The sequence below is a fragment of the Chrysemys picta genome, chromosome 11 (assembly GCF_011386835.1).
Source record: "Chrysemys picta bellii isolate R12L10 chromosome 11, ASM1138683v2, whole genome shotgun sequence".
Taxonomy (NCBI): Eukaryota; Metazoa; Chordata; order Testudines; family Emydidae; genus Chrysemys; species Chrysemys picta.
In genome coordinates this window covers 63,094,637-63,121,439 of record NC_088801.1, presented here as the reverse complement: position 1 = coordinate 63,121,439, position 26,803 = coordinate 63,094,637, and the positions used below count along the sequence as shown (strand labels likewise).

Below are 26,803 nucleotides of genomic sequence, written 5' to 3'. Positions count from 1 at the left end.
GGTACATTTGTGTGTGCACAAGGAAATAAGCAGGTCGGAGAGTTAAACACCTGACGGAGCCCAGAAAAAAAAAAAAACACTAATCTCATGCAGAAACATTTAGGGATGGGGAAGTGCTAACAAAATGCTAAACACAGCCAGTCAATGTGTGATGAAGGAAGCTTCTTTTCAAGGGCGTTTAAATACAAAGAATTTGACAAGCCTGAGTTCAATCTGAAAGTGAACCAAATAAGGGGAGAAAGTTACACAAGAGTTTCTCACTAAGTGCCCTTAGAATTACTTTAATAAGCCAATGTTTAGCCCAGCTCTAACATCAATAGAAGCTTTCATAATTACATTACCCACTCACTAGAAAAAAGCCTTTCCATTCATCTTACCCTTGATGAAAGCGTCACTTATCGAGATCATCTGTTGCCCTCCGTTGTCAGGATTCAAGTACTCTGAAAAGGACAGAGCAGATGGAGATGGGAGGAGACACAGAAAAATGACAGGTTATGTTCGCATGCCAGTATAATTATATTATGTACACACCCACACCATAAGAGAAAAATATTACTCATTTAAACATTTAGTCATTGCTGTAGCAACAACCTGATGAGCGGTCAAGACAAGAATATCCTCTCATGCTTGTTCCGTCAAGGCTCCAAAATGCCGGCACAAAACTGCTTAAAATTGTTCAGCAACCAACCTAACATGGAGAGTATACAAAATAAAAGTTGGGGGGGGGGGGGGGGGGGGGAGGGGAAATCTGCCTTTCCAAGTTACATGTGGCTAGTTTCCCCTTTACATCTACATCTGGAATGTATTAAGTCTTTACCTGGGAGACACTGTAGAGGTACCCAAACACAATGAGGAAGAAGATCTCTTAATTTTTTAAGGCACATTAAAGCCGAAGGTGTTCCCACGTCCACGCATAACCTTAACTTTGTTCTCAGATGCAGCTAACAGGCCCTTTATGAACAAGTAGCTCTCTCATAGGAGAGAGAGAGAGCCATCTGGTTCCAGGACTCTTCTCCATCAAAGAAACAGACATGCAACATGCTCTCCTTAAGAGCTGGGGGGAGTGGGGGAATTTATGCCATACTTAAAATGGATTATGGTCAAAATGGAGAGACGAAAAGGGGGCAGTCAAAAATGTGTGCACAGCACACAGTATGTATAAAGGCATTTATCAGTTCACATACAGGTACATGCAGATTATGAAGGGTGTGTGGGTGTGTGTGTGTGTGTGTGTGTGTGAGTGTGTGTGTGTGTGTGTGTGTGAGTGAAGTGTAATGGGGTGGCCAACCTGTGGCTCGTGAGCTGCAGACGGCTCTTTTACAGTTAAAGTGTGGCTTGCGGAAACCCCACCCCCATTCTCCGCCTCCCAAACTGGGGGGTAAGGAGCTTGGGGCTTCTGCCCTGTGGCGGGGTGGTGGGGCTAGGGGCTTCTGCCACAGATGACTGGTACCTGCTGAGAGTGTGGGAGCACAGTTTAAAGGTTCAGTTCCCCCCCACCCCCCAACAGCTTCAGTCATGACCTCTCTGGCACACTCCCCTCTTACCCTCAGTGGCCCCTCCCTGCAGGTCCCAGGTGTTAGCTCCGCATGGCAACAGCAAACAGCTGGGAGCTGCAGGGAGGAGCGGCTGCTTTAGCATGTCGTGGAAAGGCAGCAGCAAAAGCAGCAGCTCTCCCTGCTGCTCCCGCTGTTTACTGCTGCCTCTGCCCTCAGCTGCAGCTCCCAGCTTGCTGGCTCCAGCAGCTGCCGTGCAGGGAGGGGGCCCGGCTGCACATGACTGAGTGAGGCCAGCAAACCCTGGCAAAAATCGAGGGCGGGAGAGGAAGGCATGTGACCCCATGTGCCTCCCCTCACACGTCACCTCTGGAAGCAGGTGGGAGTGTCCATGGGGCTGCAGGTGCACACCAGCTCTTAAACATCTGAAGATTGTCACATGGGGCTCTGAGGATCAGCAAGTTTGGTCATCCGGGTGTATAAGATATGCATGTGTGTTATGTAATACAAAATAGATACCATATTTTGTAATTACTCGTCAACTTGTTTGCCAAAAAGAGTTTTCCAGGAAATATCTATCAACCAGTTGTAACCATCACATGTCAAGTTAGTAACTATATCCAGCTTTCACAAAACCAAAACACAGCAATGCCGTTTAGAGGGAAAAAGTAGTATCCAGTGTCCCCAAGTCCCACATAAGCACCCCCAACATGACCACCACGCTTCCCTCCCCCCCAAAAAAATCTTAACACTTCAAGACAAGAAGTGTTTGGCAAGGCAGAGAAAAATACAGAACTAAATAAGACAACTGATAAAGTAGCAGAAATCTCAGAACTACGCCCTCACGAATGACAACACAACATTAAAGAGGGACACAGTCAACGAAAGCTTATGCTCTAATAAATTTGTTAGTCTCTAAGGTGCCACAAGTACTCCTGTTCTTTTTACAGTCAACATAAACTACATTTTTGCCTGGTAGTTTCCTATCTGCTAGTGTTGCAAATACCCCCTACCCCCTTATGATTATTACTCTAGACCAGTGGTTTTCAACCTGTGGTCCCGGACTATATCTAAGATTTCTAAAGGGGTCCGCACCTGCATTTGAAATTTGTAGGGGTCCACAAATTAAAAAATACATAAATACATAAATAAAGCAGCTTGAAAACCACAGTGCTGGACTGTAGACAGAGAAACACAATCTCTTCATTTTATTTCATGCATTTGACAGCTCTGCGCATGGAGTTCTTTCGGTTTTGCAAAGGGTTAATCACATGTCCTGGGAATGCAAGCGCATGCTTTCAGTTCATGTCTGGCAAGAGGACTCTTTCCAGCGATAGTGAAACTAGGCAGCAGAGAGGGGAAGGAGCAGGAAAGAGGAGCGGGCATATGCAAGCACAGTCCCTTATTTTAAAACCCACAAACCACCACACCCCCAGTAGGGAGGAATCCCAATCCCAATCCCAGTTTGGGCAGGTTGTCCTGTAGGTGCTCTAACTGAAGCTTCAGACATAACGGATGAAGAGTCCAAGATGGCACTATCCCCTTTGTTACTAGTACTGTAACATTTTGTCCGAGGAGGGGTTGAAAGGAGAGTGTCTTTAATAAGCTGTGCACAACTAGTTATACTAAAGGCTAGCTTACTACTTTGCAGCTTGCCCCATTTCAGGGCTAGCATACAGCTACCCTACATCAGAAGCATACGAGACACGAATTTGGGACTTGGACATCACTCCTCCCCAAACATCACTTACTCTGGAATGAGAAGGAAGTTATTTAACTTCTTTTCACAGAGCAGCTTACTCCCCCTATACACCCTGGACAGCAGGTAGAGGGCAGAACCAGGACCCTTTCCCTTGCAGTAGTTTCCCCCTCCCCCCGCCCACAGCTGGAGTCTCAATATGAGAATCTTACTCCACCATGCATTGTAGGGGCTATGACAATCTAGCCCTAAGTGAGGGTTACTTATCAGGAATATCTGAAATACATATGTTGTAAATCAAAATGTATCAAGATTTTACTGGCATGAGTTTGGGATGACCACATTATTCAGAAGTGGCAAAGCCACAAGTTTGTTACCACAGATGAACCCAACATGCAGCAATAAATGTTTTGTCACATGCTACCCCCGTCCCCCGCATAATATTGTATATTTTGTTTAAGCCCCGTTTCAGGAAGTTGTTTTAATTTTTGTATCCTTGTCTAACAAGCTAGATAGCTTTAGCACCCATACAGAGGCCTCCTGGTGACAATAAAGTTAGAGCCAAGTATATTGTTTTTGTTTGAGAGGCTGTCTCTAGAAGGTTAACCACCATTATTTTTTTAAATAAGTCCACGTGCCTTTGTGAGGCCTGATGTTCAAGAACAGGGCTGGGAACGAGGGACTCAAGAGTTCCAGCTCTCCCGCATGGAAGCTAGTAGGTGGAGTTTCCAGCAACAGCAGTTCATGAGATATTTTACTGCAAGCTATTCTGTCCTGAGGTCACAGCCTAGCATTAGTCAGTACCGCACCAGTAACTATTTTGTATCCCTGCTTATACCCATGATGTGTTTTGTTATGGGGAGCAAGGAGTATGTGTGGTAAGTCATAGCTTGAAAGATTAGATTTTTATTGGTAAGTATCGGTAAATGTCGATTTCACCAGACACACACAAACCAATGAAAATGTTTCCATTATAATAAATAAAACTTACAGATAAGTGGCATTTCTATTACTTTACCTGAGAACTTAAAGTCAAAATGTAGTGATCTAAACTTTTGAATTAGGCTAGTTACAAATGGACTAGCAAACTAATAGTAAAAGTAAGTATGATTTGCTTTAAGGATATTTACATTGTATATTTTGACACTGTGTTTTAATAGTTTATAAAGCTTTAACTTTCTGAATCTCAAGGGGTCATTAAATAATTGTCTGAATGCCCCTCAATGTCCCACAACTGAAAAAAAATTAAAAATAAGCATCTGTCAAAAGTTATAAAAAAAATAAAAATCAAGTTCTACCAAGTTTATTTATAGATCAGAGCTGAGGTCTAAAAGCACCTTGGAAGTTTGAAATAGACTAAATTAGTCTGTTGTTCACAGATGCAGGCTATAAGACAATGCAATTTATTCCATAGATTCTATATAGCTTTTAAATAGGGTTTCATGGGTAGAAATAGGGTATACCTGAAACTATTCAACAACTTCAATAATTCGCATGGTTGAAAAGGGGTGGAAAGAGTTAAAACCAATCACAATAGCCATGACCATTAGGAAGGATGAAGTGAGATCAGGAGGGGACAGAGCTTTTCTTCATTGCTACTGTAATCACTATAGACCACTAACAGCAATTTAAAAGGTCTTAAAATCATCTTGCATTAGCAAAATGAATATATGCCATTTTCCCTTGGTGGTGACAGGCCCCCAGACAGGCAAGCCTGGGCTTGCCCTCGCTCATCATACCTTAACCAAGACACCTGGGGACATTAGACTTGGTGAATAGTTCTACGAAAGCTTTGGTTAAAAACAGAAAAAAGCCACAAGACACCTTTTTATTACGGACTGACAGCCCCCCTTTCCCCTGTTCCACTGCAATTGTATCCCCTTTAAGTCCAACTACACAAATGTGAAAACTGCTCTGTATTGAAGAGAATTTGAAGAGAGAATTGTCAAAAATTGACAAAAATTCTACAAGGTGAAGTTTCAAAACATCCCCATTTTAAACAATAAAAAAAGTTTGCCTGTTGTAACACTAGTTCACTTTTAACCATTGAGCGGGTTTTCACTGAATGAAATGCAAGAAGCGAACATGATGATCAAGTTCATTTTTGTTTATCATCAGTTTCACTTTCTGGCTTATAAATTAAGAACCTGCTGCAGCATTTGGGCTGCACACCCTAGAAATGAATGAAATTTGACTCCAAGGTCATCGTATTGGAATTTAGTTTCATGGAAGTGTCTGATATTACTGAGTCTAATGATCTCACAAAGACAAGTCCCTATACTGGGCACTGCAACAATCAAAAAGCAGCATTAGAATACCAAAAGGTTTCTAGTACATTATAGACTATTGCTCTACAGTTGTTCCCTGCAGTATACACCCTGCAATTTCCACCAGTTATAAGTAACTTTATATTGCAGAATTGATTACATACTTCTTAGAACTGATGTTTTGTCCCTACTCTACCTCCCCTTCCCCCATGATTGTGACTTATAGATTGTGTGAAGAAACCATCAAATTACTTCCTGGTGTAGGAGGGTGTGTCATCACCAGTTTTGCAAGTTTTCTCACAGTAAGGAACAAACTCACTACCATGTAAGGTAACAGAAGATCCTAACTAAAACAAAGCCAGCGCCTAATTCCCATCATTTTCATAGGGCAATGTCACAGTAGACTGCATCCAGCATCTATTAGCTGTTAAAAGATTTGTCTGTGTGGGGATACTTCAGAAAATTTCCAAATTAGTTCCTTAATTCCTTAGGAAGATTATTTTGGCAGAACAGCCACCAAGCAAGATTTACTTACAAGTGAACTATAAATATGAGGTGGCAGTACACACATTTGACCACTACTATTTTAGCACTTTCCTTTTGTCATCATTCTTGTTTTAGAGATCATTTATTTAATTCCCCTGAAAATATAGTACAGTTTCTCATGTCTTGACCAGCCTAGTTTTAGAAGCCTGGAATAATAGGGCCAACACTCCATTCTCCTGTCCCTTTTGAAACTTTCACAGTCTTATGTGACAGTCAGGAAGGGTTTCTTGTCTAAAACATTTAAGTATTTCCCTTTCCACTTTATCCCACAGCCTCCCCTAGAGGTTCTCACACAACAGGACAGGAACTATAAGTATGTAGATAGTCATACAATTACTGGCTTCAAATGTTGTAGGCTATCTACCCCTAGTTAAACAATGCTGTACACAGAGAGCCTGATTCTGATCAACCTCATGACAATTCCACCATCTTAGTGAAATTACTCTCACTTTTATATTGGTATAAAATTACCTGGATATAAATTTGCTTACGCCAGAAATGAATGGAAAATTCCAGATTTGGTTACATGAGTTCCAGACACAGAGGAGCGCCATTAAATTCCCCTTCTTCATCATGTAAAACTTGCCTAAAACAGCCCCAAACTACACAGATTTCTTTTGTACTGCCTGTAACCAGGCTTACCATCCTTTAAGCCAAATGCAGCCCACTTCCTTGCACTTAGGAGGGGCCTCACAGGTATAAATGAGACTCAACCATAGCCATACAAACTTGCACAGCCATATAGACTTCCAATGGTGAGTTTCGTTCAGATTTACTGAATTCCAGGCTTCTCCCTCTTAATAGGAGGATCTTTTGGATTATTCCCCCGCCTCTCACCAGGTATATTAACTTCCACTGTGAGTCTCATTTTGTTGGTTCCGGCCCATCTTTTCTAATTCCGCAAGTGTCCCAGCTCCTCCCAGTTTAGATTCCCTCTACATATTTCAGTCCAGTGGTAATGCTAACTCTGCCCACAACCCATTGCAGATTTCTATCAACCCACTTATTCCTGTCCTTGGAAAGCAGATAAACAGCTGATTTGGCAAGTGATGTCTTTAATAATTCTGTAATCCTGGATGTTGTTCTTGGGCTCCCTCCCTCCTCCTGGCTTATCTACTTTGGTCAAACTTCACAACTCTGTTGAAGAGTAACATGCTGAGGCTACAACACAGTAGAATCTACTTCCATAGTAAAGTGTTCTCAGATTGGCAGAGACCCTGACATTGTTTTTGCCTTCCTCTGCAGCATGGGACATGGGTACCTTGCAGGTTTAAATTAGTGTAAATGTGGATTCTCTGTAACAAAGCCTTTAAACCATGTTCTGAGGTCTTCAGTAACTCAGCCAGAGGTTATGGGCCTATTATAGGAGTAAGTGGGTGAGGTTCTGTGACCTACAATATGCAATAGGTCAAACTAGATGATATGAAGGGCCTTCTGACCTTAAAGTCTACGAGTCTAACCCACAAAATTTAGGACTATGCAAAAAAATACAAATACAAATAAAAATCCCACAGACCACCTAGGATCACATTTTCCTATCAGTTTATAATGGGTAGATAATGACAAATATGATATTCATCAATGTGACAGGAACATAAAGCTTCCAGAGAATTGAAGATAATCTAGTCCACATCCTTGGGGGGGGGGAGGGGGAAGGTGTGCGCAGAAGTGGAAAGCAAGGAAAGAAGAGATTAGAAACATCTGCATCAGCAATTTCCAAGATCTCAGAGTTCTGTAGCGGGAATACACTTTCCTTTTAGGTTTATTCCTGACTGCCTCAGCTACTGTACACTGTGAATTACCTGGCTTATCTTTGATTCCAGTTGTGTGCGCTTGCTCTCAAATATCTAGTTTTATACACTGAATAAGGTACAGTGGACAACATTTTCAAGCTTAAATGCCTTAAATTAGGAACCCAAGTAGTAAGCTGTGCCCATAATGGTCAGGGAAGTCAACGGACGTGGTTGATAATCTTTTGAGGGGAAGAAGGTGGGGTCATAACATCAGGCAAAACTAGGCTATTATGTAATATAAGGGACTCAGCTTTTGAAATACACCTATTTTCCTTTCCTTCTGGACAGGCTTTAGCAGATACCGGCAGTGCCTGCTGTAGATACTGGAATTTAAGGTTAACACACACTATTTTTCACCCTTCCCACTGCCAAAGGGGCTTTTTCATTTTTTGGCTGCTAACAGTTGCCCCCTCAAACTCATTTTAGGCTGAAGCTTCCAGTATTCTCTGTCCAACTCAAATTTTTTCAGAGCAAGCTATCTGTGAACAAGTGAAAAAAATAAGCTTTTCTGTCCTAAATCACCCCAACAGAAACTTTTCTGTTGTATTTACTTCGACAACTGAGGGATGCACTCATTAGGAACATCCCAATTAAAGATGCTACTCTGCTAGTGAACCTTACAAGAACTGTGCCCAGACTCCATAATCAAAGACTTTTAAATGTCCATTCGAAGAAACTAAGGATAGGAATCTGCAGGTAAGAGAAGGGAGAACAGAAATATAGAGTCACCCCAGCATTTAAAGGAGCACCACAATTATTTTCAAACAAAAACAGTGGGCCAGTCTTTGTTTCAGTCAGCCATAGTCTGGTTCACAGTGTACTACAATAGAATGGGAGAATAGGGGATATTTTCAAATAGATTTCACTTGCCTTTTCACATTCCAATTTAGCATTCATTTATAGAAGAGATTTAAAAAGTTACTCAGCAATTTGACTATTAGATTTGTTAATCAATGCATTTTATAAAAGGATAATTGGTCCAACAGTGGTAAACTGATGAAAAGAGGGGAGGGATTAAGTTTTCTCCATCATTAATGGAGAATTAAAATAGATTTTGTTACACTAAGATCGGACTGTCACTGTTTTTTTAAAATAATCACATCTTCTTGGAACACACACTTAGGATGTTATCCCAGTTAGCTGAACAAGACAATATGTCTGGAACTGCCAGGCTGTGAAAGGAGAGAGGAGGAAGCATTGAATCCTCCGACTGCAAAGAGAAAAGCCACACAAGAAGTTGCACTCTTCAGAGAAGGTGGCATAGTTGGTTTATTCTGAGCACCCTGACAAAGGTAATAGTGTCAGGAGGAAGTAAAGAGATCTCTTATATATACACCCATCAACAAGACAACTACAGGTGGTAGTGTCTAAACATCAGTGTCAGGGCACCGCTTTCCATCATGTGCAACTCCAACTGGTGACTACCTCATACCTTTTTGGTCGGCAGGGTGAGGGGGCACATGTGGGTACTTGGAGTGCTTCTTGATATGGAAGTTCACGTTGTCCAGCTCCACGTTCAGGTTGATGGAAGCGGCTGAGTCACTGTCCATTGCGGACTGGAAGCTGCTGACTGATGTGCGCTTGCTAGGGCTGGCAGAGTCTTTTAATGTTGGGTAAGGGGGAAGATACAGGGAGGAAAGGGGTTCAAATGGGTATCATGAAGGTATTGGAGAGGAGAAAAATTGTCTTTAATACATAAAGCCCAGTGTGCAATACTAAAGGTATACAGTATTTTCAGTCTTAAGTATGTACACTTCAAGATAAGATTAAGTGTTGGATAGAAGTTCTATAGATTTATTTTAAAACCCAAGTGAACATTAGGACAGTGTCTGTCTTGACACCCCGATCTAGCCTGTCTGTGCTACCGTAATCCAGAAAGTTTATACTAATTTAGAAACATCAAATCTTGCAAACTGATTAGAAAATACTGTATCCACCACAAGAAACAGGAGGACTAGCGAGGTTTTAGTTTCCTTGGAAGCTTACAGCTACTACCAGCAAAGCAGGACTTTCACTTCCATATCTCACACACACACACAAAAAGAGTCATGCTAATTTGTCATGTTACGCTGGAAGAGAGTCAGTTGAAACTCACTGGCCAAGTTATCCTCCCCTTCGTCAGCAATCTGTTCCGTGTCACTGTCATCAAACTTGATGTCTTTGAACCAGGATGGCTCGGAGTGCCCCTCTACGGAGTTCACCGAATCACTGTCTGGAGAGGGGGTTTCTGAGAACTCTGTGCTCTGGAAGATCCGGAAAAGAGAAAGTAAATTTATTCTTCAGCCCTACTGGGATGTTAAGCTGCTTTAGAAAGGCACTACTATGTACTGATCAAAACAGCAACAGCTTACATTTATACTGTGTCTTGCAGCCTGAAGCACTTCACAGAAGTAAATGTACGCACACAGTGGGATAAACTTATCACTCAATCACCCACCACTTGAGGGGGGGCAGCAACTGCTTAGGACAGGAAGCGAGTACCTCTTTACTCTGCCCACATCAGTCTTTGCTTCTTCCCTCAGGCACCTCACCCCACTCTCACAAGTAAGGGAAATGAAAGAAAACTTGCAAGTTTTCTATTTGTCCCAGACAACATGTTAAAAGCCTGCACAGATTTGAGTGCTAGGACTAGAGCAGGGGTTCTCAAACTGGGGGTCGGGACCCCTCAGGAGGTCATGCGGTTATTATATGGGGGGAGGAGGGGTCACGAGCTATCAGCCTCCACCCTAAACCCCGCTTTGCCTCCAACATTTATAATGGTGTTAGATATATCAAAGGGTGTTTTTAATTTATAAGGGGGTGGGTCACACTCAGAGGCTTGCTGTGTGAAAGGGGTCACCAGTACAAACATTTGAGAACCACTCGACTAGAGCATAGAGGTTTGCCAAAGTTTATCCTTTGCCCCCCATAAGCTGACCATGCTGATCTGGGAGAAGGGCATGCACTTTTAGCCCCTTGAGCAATTCTGTGACTGACTAAATCAAGTGGGGCTAACAGATTCAGTCAAAAGCCAGGTTCAGCCCTCTAAATCAAGAGACACTATTGTGAAACAAGGCCTTGGGATTTGACAGCAGGGAATCCCAGAGAGCCCACAGCAACTCCAATCTACCTCCACCAGACGGCAATTTCCAGTCACCAAAAAAGTTGCAGTTCTAGATAGAATTCCTTCCTTTGAAACTAATGCAATTGCTGCAAATACAAATTCACTGACACCAGTTTAACTCCACTGAATTCAGTGGAGTTACTCCCAATTTTTACAGAAACAGACAAGATACGAGTCAGATGCAACATCCTGCTGACTTTACACACCAAAGTATCAGAGATCATACAAGAGCATGACCAGTAAATCACGAGTTAATCATGAATTGCAGACTATATACGACCAACTATAACTAAAACTTTCTGTTTCTTGAATGTCAGAAGTCATTGCATGAATCAAGACAAAAACTAATGGTATTGGCAGATCTTACCCCTCAGCATATCTCAAGCAAGACCATGCCAGAGCCCAGACAGCATCTCAGTGACTGACAAACTTCTCCTTTACTGGGGCCCTGACTTTATTTCTCCACACTGCAACTTAGGCTCAGAATAAAGAGAGACCATTTATATATCAGGGTGGAGAAACCCTATATGCAAAGTCTCCAGATACTTTACTGGCAAAAATAAGTGAATTAGGGAATTCAATCTCTTCCTAAACCCATCAACTTCTTTTGATCAGGAATTAAGTAATTAATTTCCCCAAATATTGTCTAAGAGTTGGAATGATGCTGTATTTTTTTAAGTCTTTATGAAGAACTTGTCAAAGATGTCACTGTTCAAAGAGACAATGGCCAATTCCGGAAAAGCTACACACTATCACAAGTGACATCTACTCCTAGAGTGTGACAGCTGTTCTGAATACTGGCTATGTTATTCAGAAGCCACATTGGAATGTGCTTACCATGGTGACTTTAGACTTTTGTTGATGCAATCAGATATTTTAGAACCCCTCCTCCTTTTTAACTTAACATAGGTGTGGCCACCCTTTCTCCTCCCAGAGGAAGCATCACAGCTTCCTTGCCTGACCTAGTTTCCTCTATGACCTTAACTCAATTAGTTTACATTAGTGGTTTAATGAGATTAAGAATATTTCCACACACTCACAAAACAAGACAGACTCACTGGCATAGGGACAGGACCAAGAGTACAGAGAACATGAGGAAAGACTTGGGCTAGGCCTAGTTCTCTTGAAACCTAGGAGCTAGCAGAGCATACAGTGGAAGGAGATTGACAACAGTTCCCCAGCCACAACTGAGTGGGCATTCCAATGGCAGCTAGAAAAGAGCTTTCTGTACCTGTAGTGGTCTGTACAGAGCATATTCATCTCTAAAGATCTGATCATGGTGACTGACACAATCCAGCCAGCGTCCATCTACCAGTGCTTGACCTATTGCGATGGCTTGAGCTCTAAGGGCAGAATAAAAGACAGGCGAGTATTAAGAGTCTGGTTATAAGTGTGTATGGTTTACAGTACAGACTTTTACCCAAAAAAAGCCTGACTAGACACCACGTATTTTAGCTCTCCTTTATTTTTCACTATTTGTCTCTAAGTACCTTTTCTCGAACAATTTGGTGAGGCAGTGGATTGAATACATGACTAGAGCCAGGAATGCAAGTGTTCCCCACCCATATGTTTGGCTGTTGATTTCTGGAGGTGCTGAACACCCCCAACTCCTTGCTGTAGGTACTCAGCACCGCTGAAGACTCAGGCCCGTGCTGTGCAGGCTTGAATCATCTCGATTCCTGCCCCTCTTAACTCAGGAAGACAGGGATAATCCTTTACAAGCCCTCAGCACTGCAAGGCAAACATCCAGTGCTATACGGGATGGTAAGCTGTTACATTGCAGACCCAGTTATCCCTAGATCCTGGGGCCATCCAAAGCCTACAAATATAGTTAGAGGGGTCCTGAACCCCACCCCCAGGCCAGCCAGCTATAGCAGCAAGGTTGTGCTCATGCAGCTAAGAAACAACTGCAATATCCACGCAGCACAGCTAATCTGATCTTTTGTTTAGGGAGGTTACATTATTTAAAAGGGGAGACTATCACTAGAGCCTCTACCCAAAAGGCATGGCTTAATTCAACCAACATTAGGAACCCTTTAAGAATGAATTGATCAGCAATTATGAAACAAAGCGCAGTGTTCCAAAACCAGTGACATTCTTAACTATAGTCTAGTGCCAGTTTTAGTGATTACCATTCTCTCATTGTCCCCTCTGCCCATTTCAGTCTGCTACTCCTATTCTGCTCCATCCCCACACCCCAACTACCTTTCCCCTCCCACTGGGAAATTCCATTCCCTTGGGCTAGTTGTCTGCCCTAGCTTCTGATTCTACTTACCCCTTCATTAGGTTATGTGCTGTCAGAATTGGCAAATGAACTAAAGACATTCTTTACCTTGTTCAGAGGAAAGGAGGAGGAGATCAGAGTCTCATTTCCTCTTTCTCCTCTCCATCCACTGATACACACACCAACCAACACCTACAATTGAGGGCAATGGCAGATGGGTTTAATTTAAGCATTTTTAAATATCAGGAATACCTTGTGGTAATGTGTCCATTTCGGATGAGCCAGTTGACTAGTTCCTTTCCCACAATGCAGTTGGGATGTGTCCGCAGCCAATAGCGATGGTCCTGAAACTCCATTCCACTATTGTGATGGCAAATTTTCTTCCACAAATCCTTTAACTGGACAGAGTCCTGTGTGAGAAAGACCTTTAAAAAGACTAGCTCAAGCCTTTAAATTGGCTCCTAGATCAACAGCCTTCCAGTAACAAGAGTACAATCGAAGGTGTTATACACTGCTTATCTAGAAGCAAATGCATAACAGCTGCTATTTAAGTCCTTTCTTTTACAGCAAGTGATCCTATAAACTCAGAATAAGGCAGCAGCAACAGACTAATACCAAAGATCAATTCGGAAAGAAGTGAGGGAAGAATTTTTGCAGTAATATTTTATACATACACAGTGAGCTTTTGCATTGTTTGACTAAGTCATCAAGTGCTTTCATAGCACTAGATCTACCATGCTGAGCTCCCTCTTTCAGCCCCCTGGAACTGGGGGCTATGTAGAAGACCAAGGAACACTGGTTCTTTTTTCAGGTAAAGCAATAAATGCTCTTCTGAACAGTCTGTGCTGTTGACCTGAATGCTGCACTCAAGACTGTTTCAGAGCTCTCTTTGGTCAACTAGTTAAGGAGATCCCTTTGAGAATGATGCTTTCCATGTTGCCATTTTGTTCAAGTAACTTCCACCATCTCCACTTATTGCCTGTTGGACAATTGAGAGGCCAATCACACCACCACATCCCTACCTCCAATCTTCTGTACCCCCTTCTGAATCCTTAATGTTCAAGCCTCCATTCATTTTGATGCAAACCCTCCTTTCCCAGTACTTCCACCTCCATAAGAGCAGCCACGGCTGGGAAATCAAAGCTAGTTTTCTGCATGGTAAGACACCTCTAGGACCTCACTTTACAGTTAACATAGTCAAGGGCCCAGAACATCCATGAACAGAATTTCCACACACCCCACAATTCAGGTTCTCGCCACAGATTTCTGGTGCTAGACAACTCAATCACAGGGTCTGATGTGCTGGCTAGTTACACTACAACTTTGAATCATGTGGTCATAAAACCTCCTGGCACTAGCATGGCTGCGGCCTAGCTAATATTTACATTGGTCCTGGCTACGTCTCTGCAGCCAGAACAGCCAGATAGTGCGCTTATCCTTGTGGATGGATGCTCCCGTCCTTTGAAATGACATACACCACAGGAAAAGATCTGCAGATGTTGAACCAGTCCAAAGAGGAAGAGAGGGGAGAATGGGGATGGTTTCTTTAGTTGCTACTACAGGATGCATAAAAGTTAGCCTAAGGAAGTGTAGGGTTTTTCCCCCCCAAAAGACTATGTAAACACATAGAACCAGTAGAATTATGACATTAGTTATCAAGTAAACTGATTGAGAGAGGAAGGGATTTTCATTTAGACTTCAAGTGTTTTTATTTTTAATCTCTGTTTAGGACTGTTTAGGGTTTTGTGTTTAAAAAAAACAACAACAAAAAACCCTTCAAACAAAGGGCTAAAAAATGCTCACAAGACATACTGATATTTTCAAGAACAAGACTAGATTTAACGCTCCTGATATTTCCATTATACATATATACACATAGCGTAATACACAAAAACAATTAAAAAAAAAAAAAAAAAGCCAGGACTCCACCACATGCTTCTTCATACACAATAAACAAATCCAGTTCCTCACCCCTTTAAAAATTCAAGTAACTGAATGATTTACCACATCTGATCAGCATTCCTCTCCTCTCACCCTTTTGCTGAGATGACAAGTTTGCCAGGAAAGTTCGGTTTCCTTAGGATCTCCCCCTCCCCCCCCCAAAAAAAGTCTATGATTTTAACCCAGTTGTGTGTGCAAGTTTACTATATCTACCCCCAGCAATTTCTACCCTCCCTCCCCCCCCCTTGGCTTCATCTTATAGGAACCTGGCTCCACTGATTGGTTGACTCCAGTTCTATGCACCCCATGCTAGCCTCTCCAGTGTTCTTGGGTTGTCAGCTACAAAGCACTTCACTCCTGCCACAGCGGGAGTATATAAAATTTGATCCAGTAGCAATTCAATCATCTTAATATAGCCTTGTGTTTTAGACTGAAATCAAGTGGCAGAACAGTTTAACACTTTAAACTCTAGGATTTTAGCTTGCAGATTATGGAAGCGCGCACGGATTTCATTCAGAATTCTAGTGCTCCTGCACCTTGTCACAAACTCCCCCTTCTCAAGCAAAGGCCATTAACTTTTTATCATAGTATAGTCAACTCAATGCGTCACATAAGAGTATCATGACCTGACAAGGACTCAGGGTAGTTCCTGTATTGCAATAAGCAATTATGACATCCTAAATTATTGCATAAAAAGCAACAATTCTAAAAATCAGATCTAAAGTTAAGTGAAGACAGACCAGTTTTGACTATTTTGTCCCAAGCTGTATTTGTAATGTTTAAGCTGTTGGTTTAGGATCTTATTCAGTCTGGGGGACAGAGACACTGTCCCCCTACTCTCCCCAACACTCCTAGATTCCCTCTGCAGAGCATATCTGCTACAGCATTCTCCTTCCTCAAAAAAGGAAGAAATTGTCTCATTACAAAGCTTGCTTCAATGTGGAAGCTCTACAATAAAAAGGTGAGCCACCACCAATTATCAAATTCTGCCGTTACATATGCAATCCACAGGGAGACAGGGCTAGTACAAGATTTGACCTCGTTGGGTTTTGAATGGGAATAGAAGCCCAGAAAGATTCAGCATTAGTTATGCAGTTTGGACAGTTTTAAATGAAACATCTCCCCCCTCCCTCCAATTTAAATTGACTTTATTTTATTAACGTTAGGTATGTCAACCGGGGCTTGGGTGTTTCTTTTAGTTTTATGTAGTATTTCTCACAACGCACACATAACAGAAAGTTTTATAACAGGATTGCTCCAGAGTGCTGTGCTGTGCTACTGGTGTTGATTACTTTTCTGGAATAAATGCATTAGTGCTACTTCCTATGAGAAAAGTTACATTAACTCTGCAAGCAAAGCAGATGGGGAGAAGGTCAAATTTCAAACCTTCTAACATTAGCTGTGGTCTCTAGAATTTATTCAAATGACTAGAGAACTATTTTACATTAAAACAACTATTTACAATTAGAACTTGCTAACCCATAAGGGAAAAAACCCTAAAAGATCATAAAAGAAAAACAGCCACAAGATGTACCGCAAAGAAAGCAATAGAAAGACAGGCACACAACATGTCGCTATCACAATGAAGACGACAAAAATCTAGTTTGTACCAGAAGAATTTTGCGCTCATCCTCATTGGTCTCGGCTTTCAAATACGTGCGATTAGCCTGGGGACTGACGGATGTCTCATATGCAGGCACCATGGGTGAACCAGACCGATCCAGTGACAGGTTAGTAATGCTAGCCGATCTGGAGAGAGGAAGAAACAATGCTTATAGTCTGCAAACCCTTCATAAACAAAACTTTATCAGAACAGGCTGTGACCTTACAACATGCTTCAAGAATCTTTCAACAGTGTGCTAGCACACACTAGCTTTCCAAACCAGCACTTAAAGGGTCATTCCCGACCTCTCCCAAATTAAGATGGCTGCAATACAGGGAACATTACGATGATGTTATGCTGAAAGAGATTCCAGGGAATCTCTATATTATAAAAGAAGTTAACAGGCAAAATAGTTCATATTGAACAGCTTCGCATCAGAAGGAATATTTGAGCCAAGTGTTTTTTTTCCCTCTCCATAACGATATTGCGGGGGGGAGGGAGGGGAAGAAATCAACCTTGGACCCAACTGTTTCCAAACACTGGGTCAAGTGAATAGCATTGGCCAAACCGGACAGTCTCTACACAAAAGAATAAATGGACACAAATCAGATATCTAGAATTATAACATTCAAAAACCAGTTGGAGAACACTTCAAGCTCCCTGGACACTCAATTACAGATCTAAAAGTCGCAATTCTTCAACAACAACAAAAAACCTTCAACAACAGACTCCAACGAGAAACTGCAGAACTGGAATTAATTTGCAAACTGGACACCATTAAATTAGGCTTGAATGAAGACTGGGAGTGGATGGGTCATTACACAAAGTAAATACTATTTCCCCATGCTAATTTTCCCCTACTGTTACTCACACCTTCTTGTCAACTGTTTGAAGTGGGCCATCCTGATTATCACTACAAAAGTTTCTCTCTTGGTGATAATAGCCCACCTTAATTTATTAGTTTCATTATAGTTGGTATGGCAACACCCACTTTTCCATGTTGTGTGTGATATATATATATATATATATATATATATATATACACACACACACACACACACACACACACACACATATATCTTCTTACTGTATTTTCCACTGCATGCATCCGATGAAGTGGGGTTTGGCCCATGAAAGCTTATGCCCAAATAAATTTGTTAGTCTCTAACGTGCCACAAGGACCCCTCGTTCTTTTTACAAAATGGTGATACATTTGCTTTTTGTCACTATATAATAGATCCTCTTCTCCAACATCCCACAGCTTTGGGAAGCCTCTTAGAGTAACCCAGAGTATATTTTATCTTATCTTCTCTTCCCTATCCACCTCACAGTAATGCATTTTGAAATGAGAATTCTCTATGGGGACAATACCCAACATAGGCTAGTTTTAAAAGTGATTTGAAACAGGTTCCTGGCAGGGTTTTGGTTTGTTTTATGGGGGGAGCAAGAACTGTGCAACTTGTGCAGTTGTCCTCTCTTTTAGGTATTGCCATCTTTTAGTGCATTAAGTTTTTTGCAGGAATAAGCTATGGATTATAGGACGGATAGTGACATGTTAATCGAATTGACAGTGAACAAATTCAGGCTGGCAATCAGAAGGTTTCCAACCATTAGAGAAGCGAGGGCTTGAAACATCCTCCCAATAGGTGTTGTGGGGGCAAACAAGCTTAGTTTTTAAGAGAGCTGGACCACATTATAAGTGGGACTTGTAAGGCTGCTTCTGACAGTGTGGGGCAGGGCTTCACAGCCCTGAGGGGTCCCATCTGGTTCATGTTAGATATCCTCAAACTCTCATGCTTCAGGTCACCTGCAGAGGTCAGGAAGGAATTATCTCCCTTCCCCCTCTCCAGTGTATTCTGGGGTTTCTTGGTCACCAGATACCACAGCAAGAGATAGTAAACTGGATAAAGTGGGCCAGTATTTTGAGGTGGTACAAAGCTTCCTCTCAGGTGCTTGGCTGGCTGGTTCTTGCTCACAGGCTCAGGCTCTAACTAATTGTCATATATGGGGCTGGGGAGGAATTTTTGCTCAAGTCAGATTGGCAGTGACTCCTCTGCAGCAGGGGGTGCAGGTTATTTACCAGGATTATCTTATTTAAATCAATTCCCTGCCATTTCAGGGCCTCTGGTATTGGTGTATCGCAGTCCCTCCTATTCTCTGCCTGTGGCACACAATAGTCTAGTCTCCTGAAGGCTGTAATACCTTGGTCTAATTTCAGTTGTTGGTTTTGGTGTGTGGTGCTGTTGGTGACCTGTGAGACAGAGGTCAGAATTGATGATCTCTTAGTCCCTTCTGGCCTTATTCTATAATTATTAGATAGCTAGGGAATGCAGACTACAAAAGTTAATGGAACGTGAAACTGTAAGGAAGTGGACACTGAAGTTATATTTTAAAAAACAACAACAACAAAAACGAGCAATAGAATGAAAAAGCAGTAGTCTTTCAATCAGTAGTACTGGCCTGTTGAAGTGTTTTAAACAAAGGGGAAAAGTCTACATTAATAGGCTCAATTTAGGTAATGAGCGAGTCAGGATCAAGAGAAGCCACGTTGGTATTTCAACAATTGACATTTAAGGACAATTAATGGCATTTTCCTGGCCAATATAAGCAGTAAGTCACAACGTACCTCTGACATACAGCTATGGTTGTCACTGCTAATAGCCTTCAACTACAGCAGATGATATGTTCCTAGTAACATGAGTTAACAGCATTTCAAGAACAGATAATTTAGTTCAGTACAGAAAAAGTTATGCAGTTTTAAAAACTTCACATATCAGAAATGTTTTCTAGTGCTAGTCAATTATTTTACAAGAGCTAGTTTTACAAGAACTAGTTTAACTATGCCATCTAGCTGTAGAAGGCATAATTGTTTTATTTATTTAGGTGTATATATAAAACCAAACGAACATGACCAGCTAGCTAAATGGACATTAGTATCAAAACTTTGTCACCATTGATTACATTCAAAGCCTGATTGTATTTACCTGAATTGGTCTAGAAAGGACAGATCAAACAAAATAGGTTTTCTAGTTAAAGCTTCATTCCTCCAGCAGGAGGAATAAGAATGTGTAAGAAGCTCAAACCCTGGTGGTTTAGACTGTAATTTTGTGCTTATTTTATGAGGATTCAAGTCACTTAGGCCTGGTCCACACTAACCCCCCACTTCGGACTAAGGTACGCAAATTCAGCTACGTTAATAAGGTAGCTGAATTCGAAGTACCTTAGTCCGAACTTACCGCGGGTCCAGACGCGGCAGGGAGGCTCCCCCGCCTATGCCGCGTACTCCTCTCGCCGAGCTGGAGTACCGGTGTCGACGGCGAGCACTTCCGGGATCGATCTATCGCGTCTAAACCAGACGCGATAAATCGATCCCAGAACATCGATTGCCTGCCGCCGGACCTGGAGGTAAGTGTAGACGTACCCTTAGGGTATATCTACATGGGGATAAAAGCCCCATGGCATGGCCACAACTGGCTTGCGTCAGCTGACTCAGGCTTGGGGTGGGGGGAGGGCGTAAAACTGCTGTGTAGATATTTGGGCTTCAGCTGGGGCCTGAGCCCTGGGACACTTCGCCCAATTTTTCAGCCCTGCAGCCAGAGCCTGCGTCAGCTGCAGGTTTTTTATCCTGTGCAGATATATCCAGAGATTTTTCTGTCCGGACACCAATTTTAGGTGGCAGTTCTCTACCTTTTGGGATCTATTTCTTGTGCTAAAATTCAATTACGGACTACCACCTATAGCATCACTTAAATTTTATCATTTAAAGTCTACATACCTAATCTTTTTTGTTACTAGTGTTTTGGGTTTTGTTGTTTTGGTTTTCTTAAAGTCACATTCACAAAGCAGTTTTACCTTGTAGATACAGTTTTCTTGAAGATCAGCTTTTGCAATAATTCAGATATTAAACATACAGGATAAAAGTCTTTCAAAGACAGACAATCAGTACATACATGGCCTCCTTATAAGCGTAGTATTTCAGTACCTCCCAGGTATTTCAAATAACAAAACAAAAACCCTTTTTCTTCCCAGTCTGCTGGAGTAAATATGCCCTATTCATCCTCTCCCAACAGATAACTACTCAATTTGCCACAGCTCACTGAACCATCTGCTCTCTGAAGTATTAGCTGAAGCATCTGTAAGTACATGTAGCAAGATGAATGGAGAGATTTCTGGCTGTTCTTTCTGAATACATGATAGATGCAGAAGGGCCTAGTGGAGCACACTGGACTGGGACTCAAGAGATCTGGGTTCTATTCCCAGCTCTGCCACTGGCCTGTTGGGTGACCTTGAGTAAGTCATTTCACCTCTATGCCTCAGTATCCCTATTTACTTCACTACATAGAGTAGTTCAACTGATTTTAATAGGACCATTTGTGGGTATCCTAACTGTGGCAGACTTGGGTCCTCTAAGAACATCCTTTATAGTCTCTTGTATGACCCTCCTATTTTCAGTACTTTATACTTACCTTGACTGGCAAATAACACTAATCAAATAGCTAGTTAGAATGGTCATCCATATGCCAAAGGAGGTAGAAATGGAATGCAGTCAAGTTAACAGTCAAATAGCAGCTAAGGCCTTGGCTACACTTACCGGCAAGTTCGACGGCTGGAAATCGAACTTCTGGGTTCGACTTATCGCGTCTAGTCTGGACGCGATAAGTCGAACCCGGAAGTGCTCGCCGTCGACTGCGGTACTCCAGCTCGCCGAGAGGAGTACCGCGGAGTCGACGGGGGAGCCTGCCTGCCGAGTGTGGACCAAGGTAAGTTTGAACTAATTCGAAATAAGGTACTTCGAACTTCAGCTACGTTATTCACGTAGCTGAAGTTGCGTACCTTAGTTCGAATTAGGGGGGGTAGTGTAGACCAAGCCTAAGGCAATGAGCTATATTTGCCTGTTCAATGCAATAGAGAATTAGGAGGGAAGTGCAAAAGGCAGCCTTAATACCCCTCAAAACAGAGCATGGCACTACTTTGCCTTGCACATCGATTACTAACTTGCTGTCATTTCTACTAAAAATGCCACAGTGCATTGCAGAGAGAACATGTATTTGATTAACATGTGTCAGGCATTTTGGGGACCTGATGCCATTTTTAACAATGTATTCTGAAAGGTGATTTAATAATTTTTTAGGGAAATGACTGAGTGACTAATGAACTCTGGACAGTTTAGAGATATTCTAAGCAAAGTCATAAATGCCTAGGGGTTAGAGGGAGTATATCTACACAAGGACTTTATATCAGACTCTGATCAGTTCTGACTGTTAGAAGAAAATAGTTTGGATCTACAGAACACACACCAAAAAAAGTGAGATTGCCTCTTCAGATCCTCAAAGGAGACCTCAAAGCCTGTACACTGCTTTGGGGTCTGGGTTCATCCCTGATTGAGGTGGATGGGATATGGTAAGAATGACAGAGAGAGCAGAATATGGGTATTTTTGATGTGAAGTGGCTCTAAAAAAAAGCCACCTGCCAAAGAGAGGGGCCATGAACAGTCCCCTCCTCCCTCCAGCACAAAATGGACTACAATCAGAAGAGTGAGAAATAGCAAAACGCTAAAAGCAAATAAGCAAGGGCCACAGGGAGGAAGCACCGGCTCTTCATAACTATTCTGCTAAGACTAAGCATTTAGGATACAACTGCCGCCCAGGAAACCTTCCTAGCTCTGGACAGAATACAGCTGCATACCTACTCAATGGACGCTGCTTGGTACAGCTGAAATAGAAAAATAATCTAGGCCTTTAAGTGCTTGACATTTAGCCCTTATTTTTGAAAGCCATGGCAAGAGTATCATGACAGTCAGCTCTTACACTAGGATACCTGTGGAAAGGTAAGGGTGTAGACATGGCTTTTCTAGATCTTTGTGTAGTATCTCTAACAAGTTGATTGTGGTTCTATAGCCCTTACTACAGTATTCCCCAGTTACACCATTTTTTGTTAAGTCACTTTAAAAATACTTTACTCTTTACTTACACATTGAGATCAAGTTGGTATAATCAGAAAAAACTATACTTTTGGGGGGGGCGAGCAGTTTGTTGGGGTATTTTTGCTATCAAACCCACTGAATGTACCATTGTCCTCAAAGTGTCTATTATAAGAAGTGGCCTGTAAAATCTATTCAGAGATTTTAGGTTCAGTACTGACTTGTAACTTCACAGGGCTTTTAGTGCACATAAAACAGTTAACCAGCCATTCAAGATCAGTCCCAAAAGCCTCCCCCAACATGCCTTTCCCAACTCTTTAAAAATTAATTCATAATTATTCCACTTAGTTTGCTATACACTGGAGTTCTAATGAGATCCAGTAAGTACGAGTCCCCTGCAATACCTATCCCAATATTGGTTTTGCTGCACTTTATCTCCCGGATATTTACTGCAAATTTTGTCATCTGGGATTTTTAATCCCTTTACTTCCTGCAGCAGTGACAGAATAGCCTTCTTAAAGGGATGACGAAGTTTGTTTGTTTAGCTGGAGATGCCCACACAGTGCTTTTAACACGTTAAATGCTAAGCACTATTAGAATTCATAGTCTGCCAAAAGAAAGCATTCAGCCTCTGTCGCATGACCCAAAGCTACAGATGCCAAGGGAGTCTCATTGGCTAGGACACTGACTTTGCCAAAATTCTCAGGATTCAGAGATAGGGGTGGCTTTGCATCATCGCTCTGTATTTCAGGACAGATACTCCGGTCAGAGAGCCATTCCAAAACAGTTACTAAGAACTGTTAGACTGAACTGCTGCAGCTGCAAATTGGGTCAGCCAGGCATTGCTCAAGACACTCCTACGCCACATAAGCAGCCAGCTAGTCCGAGCCTTCTTGAAACAGCGCCCTAAGCCCCACCTTCTCGAGCAGGGAACTGGGAGTAGAGGGAGAGTAGCTTCATGGCCCTAGCAGCTTCTCCATGTTTTTAGAGTCATTCAGCATTGAGCTTTAACTCTGGACTTCCTGCTCTGTTTGCCGATCATTCATAGATTGTTGGCACTAACGCACTTATAGGTTTCTCACCCTCCTCCCCTTTTTATCATCTATATCTAGCTCCTCAACCCCATTTTCCTCCACTGTTCCTTTGTTTTGAAGTCTCAGTGGAGCTCAAAAGAGGAAGAACTGAACTACCAAGATATGAGCTACTAAAGCAGCCACATAATCTCCTTGTAAACCAGGCAGGCCCTCCATTTCCCCCTGCCCACCTCCGTTATCTTAACTTGTTCTGCCCATGTCTCCTTAGATAGCCTTGAAGAGCATTTTTGTAATACTGAGTACATTGGTGACACTCAGTGATCTTTCTAGAGGAAAATACCAACTCTGAAACTTCTTTAACAATATTAAGCCTCACATTATCTTTTCCTAGCCATCATGTTCTCTCCTTGTGTTTGTGTCCTAGATTTGGCAGTTACAACTGGAAGCTCTTTGGGGTAGGAACCAGTTATTATGTAGCACCACCAAAGAAACTTACTGTATCAAAAATGACTAAATTCTAGCAAGGGATTCCCCATCAGAAAGCTCATTTAGACAAAAGCTTTAGAAAAAACTGCAGCTGATTATTAAGTTTTTACATTTATTAAAATCTACTTCGGCCCCTGGAAATTTAACCACTCTTATACAAGATCAGGCGTGGGAAGAGTGAAGTGAGAAAAGGAACAAGGCTATCTAGTTCAGCCAGCAGCAGATGTAAGAAAAAAAATTCCTACAGATTTGCTGCATCCTCCAACACTTCAAACAAGCAAACAACTGAAATCCAGGGACTAGTCTATGCTCAGTTCATTCAAAAGCAGACTGAACAGAATTTGCCTCCAGAGTTCCAAAAACACAAAGAATGAACACAGCTGTTGAGGTCAGGAGAGATTTCTCCAATTGAATCTGCCAGGGGAACTCAATGCAGAAGTTAGTGACCCAAATGGAATTCAGCCAGGACAACTGGGCTAACATGGTTTCTCTTACAAGAGGTGCTAATGAATAAAGGGGGCATGCATCCAGATGCTACTCCAAGCAGCCTGAAACGACAGCCTTGGTTTTAGCAGCCTAGTGACACAGGCGAAGTTAAAAGTGAACCAATCAAGTCAGTACAGCATCTCTTGTTCTTGTTACCATAATTCTTCCTTCTGTTCCCTCTCAACCTCCCCACATAAGTGCCAATTTTTCCACCTTTCTACTTACACCATTTCTCCTGCTCTCAAAAGCTTTCAATTTCCTCTCACCTTTTCCCAATCTTGGCCTTTAGGACATAAGCACAGTCTCCTCCCCCAGCCTCTCTTCCTGCCTCTCACTAACCTGCTTCCATGCTTTCGTTTCATTCTGTTCCAATGGAACACCCAATCCAGTTTTCGTGGTACCATCAAAACAGCCACACTACTGAACTAGAGTAACAGTACAATCTTACTGTATTCCTGGTCCTTTTTCTCCCCAACCCTATTAGTCTTGCTTGTTTAGTCACATGTAGCCTGCAAGCTCCTCAGGGCAGGAAGCATTTTTAGCTGTACATTAGAATACTTAAATACATTTGGCATTGTACAATTACTGAAAGCAAAGACATTTGGGTTCTTCAATGACCACAAGTGAACGGGATTTTAACCTCACATCTCTACCAACAGATTGCACCTTTAATAGCACAGTGGTTCTCTCATTATGTCAGGACACAGGTTCAGAACTGATCAAGAGAAGATTTTACCAAATCATATTTATTTCATATTCATGATGCATGGTATTGTGATTAGGAAGAGAGATCTTCAACAGACGCACAAATTTGGTAATTTACCTGTTTCGAGCAGGAGACTTCCCTGGATCCTCCTGTACAGACACAAGGCGTGTTGACAGTGTGGTAGTTGAAGAGTCTGGGTGAATCAGACTGCAAAAAATAGAGCTCTGTTAAGACAACCACCATCACAAAGCAGCACTAAAAAACAGTCCCAGTTAAACCAACACTATTTGGGAGAACATGATTTGCATACTTGATAAATTAAAAAGCAGCCAGAGCACAGGGGAAAGATCCTTCATAACGTCAGCCCAAGGACAGCTGTACAAAAGACTGGTATGGTGCTCTCGTTTTAGACTCCACCGCCAGCGTCTTTCAAAATGCATAACTCCTCACCCACTCTTCATCCTCGTCCCCTTCCCCATTACCCTGCCTCTCCTTAACTCACCTCTTTCCCACGTGGTTGTGCTAAAGCCTGATACTCCCTGCCCTTCCTCCTTCACAACATTCCCCCACTCCAAGAAATTCATGACCTTAAATATCTATAGCCCGTCCACAGAGCTACTGATAAAGAACATAGCTACCGCCATAACACATGCACAAGCCTCAGTAACCCTCTCTTATCAGTATAACCTTTGTCCTCATATTTCTCCTCAAATTCAGTAGAATAGTAGCAGACTTGAGTTCTTGTTACCCTGGGAAGACCGAGCTGCAGCTTCTTTTCAATATTCTCTTTAAGCAGCCTACACCGACCATGAAGTACCTCATGGCTTACAAACATAAATTAAGTTCTGCTTTAATTGCAAAGCTGAGTTCAGTTTGCCAAGTTTCTATTGCAGTACTGTTAAGAAGTTTGCTTAAGACTTTCAGCGTGCACTCCCTTACTAATGAATTTTAAGCCTAATCTGGTGGGAGGGGGGAAACAAAAACGAGCTAGCTTCTTCCAAAAACCATTACACCATGCTCATTTAGCCAATTTCCCTACAACACTGATAATTATGACATCTCCAGAGATACCAGTCTTTCAAGACACAGAAGAACTTTTCCTCCAAGGCTGTATTAAGACTGTCAAGAATAAAGTTGCAAATGCTTTCCACACACCACTATTCTACTTGGGAATTGTTGCACTCCCTAAAAGACAGCATGGGAGTGGAGAAAAGCTATAAAGGCAGATCAGAAGGTCTCATGATCTATAGTATTTTGCAGCATTCTCATACACCTGAAAAGCAACAGATGCCTTTGTGAGAATGCCACAGAACTCACTGTTCTACAGTTCAGATTCCTTGGACAGCACTTCTATCAGACACTTTAAAAATACTAGTTTGTTTTTAATAAAATGCTGAGGCCTACACTGTATAACTAAATTCCTTTGCTAAGTATAGAGTCCCCAGATACAAGGTTAGAGATGGTTAGCAAACTGCCTACATCGAGTATTAGTTTATAGACTG

At 42.0% G+C, this 26,803-nt stretch overlaps 1 protein-coding gene across 5 annotated transcripts in view; it reads right to left on the bottom strand.

Annotated features, from left to right (window-relative positions):
- PIKFYVE (phosphoinositide kinase, FYVE-type zinc finger containing) overlaps window positions 1–26,803 on the bottom strand; it is a 100,562-nt gene that overhangs the window by 56,812 nt on the left and 16,947 nt on the right. For 4 of the 5 annotated variants that reach the window (XM_005306082.5, XM_065562126.1, XM_005306083.5 and 1 more), the window contains 7 exons: window positions 25,419–25,508; window positions 16,677–16,815; window positions 13,378–13,535; window positions 12,133–12,244; window positions 9,894–10,041; window positions 9,231–9,398; window positions 378–440 (listed from right to left, as the gene is read on the bottom strand). In XM_005306082.5, coding sequence (XP_005306139.2) covers window positions 378–440; window positions 9,231–9,398; window positions 9,894–10,041; window positions 12,133–12,244; window positions 13,378–13,535; window positions 16,677–16,815; window positions 25,419–25,508 — 878 coding nt within the window. The remainder of the gene's footprint in view (window positions 1–377; window positions 441–9,230; window positions 9,399–9,893; window positions 10,042–12,132; window positions 12,245–13,377; window positions 13,536–16,676; window positions 16,816–25,418; window positions 25,509–26,803) is intronic. The other variant, XM_024109205.3, reaches the window with a different exon arrangement.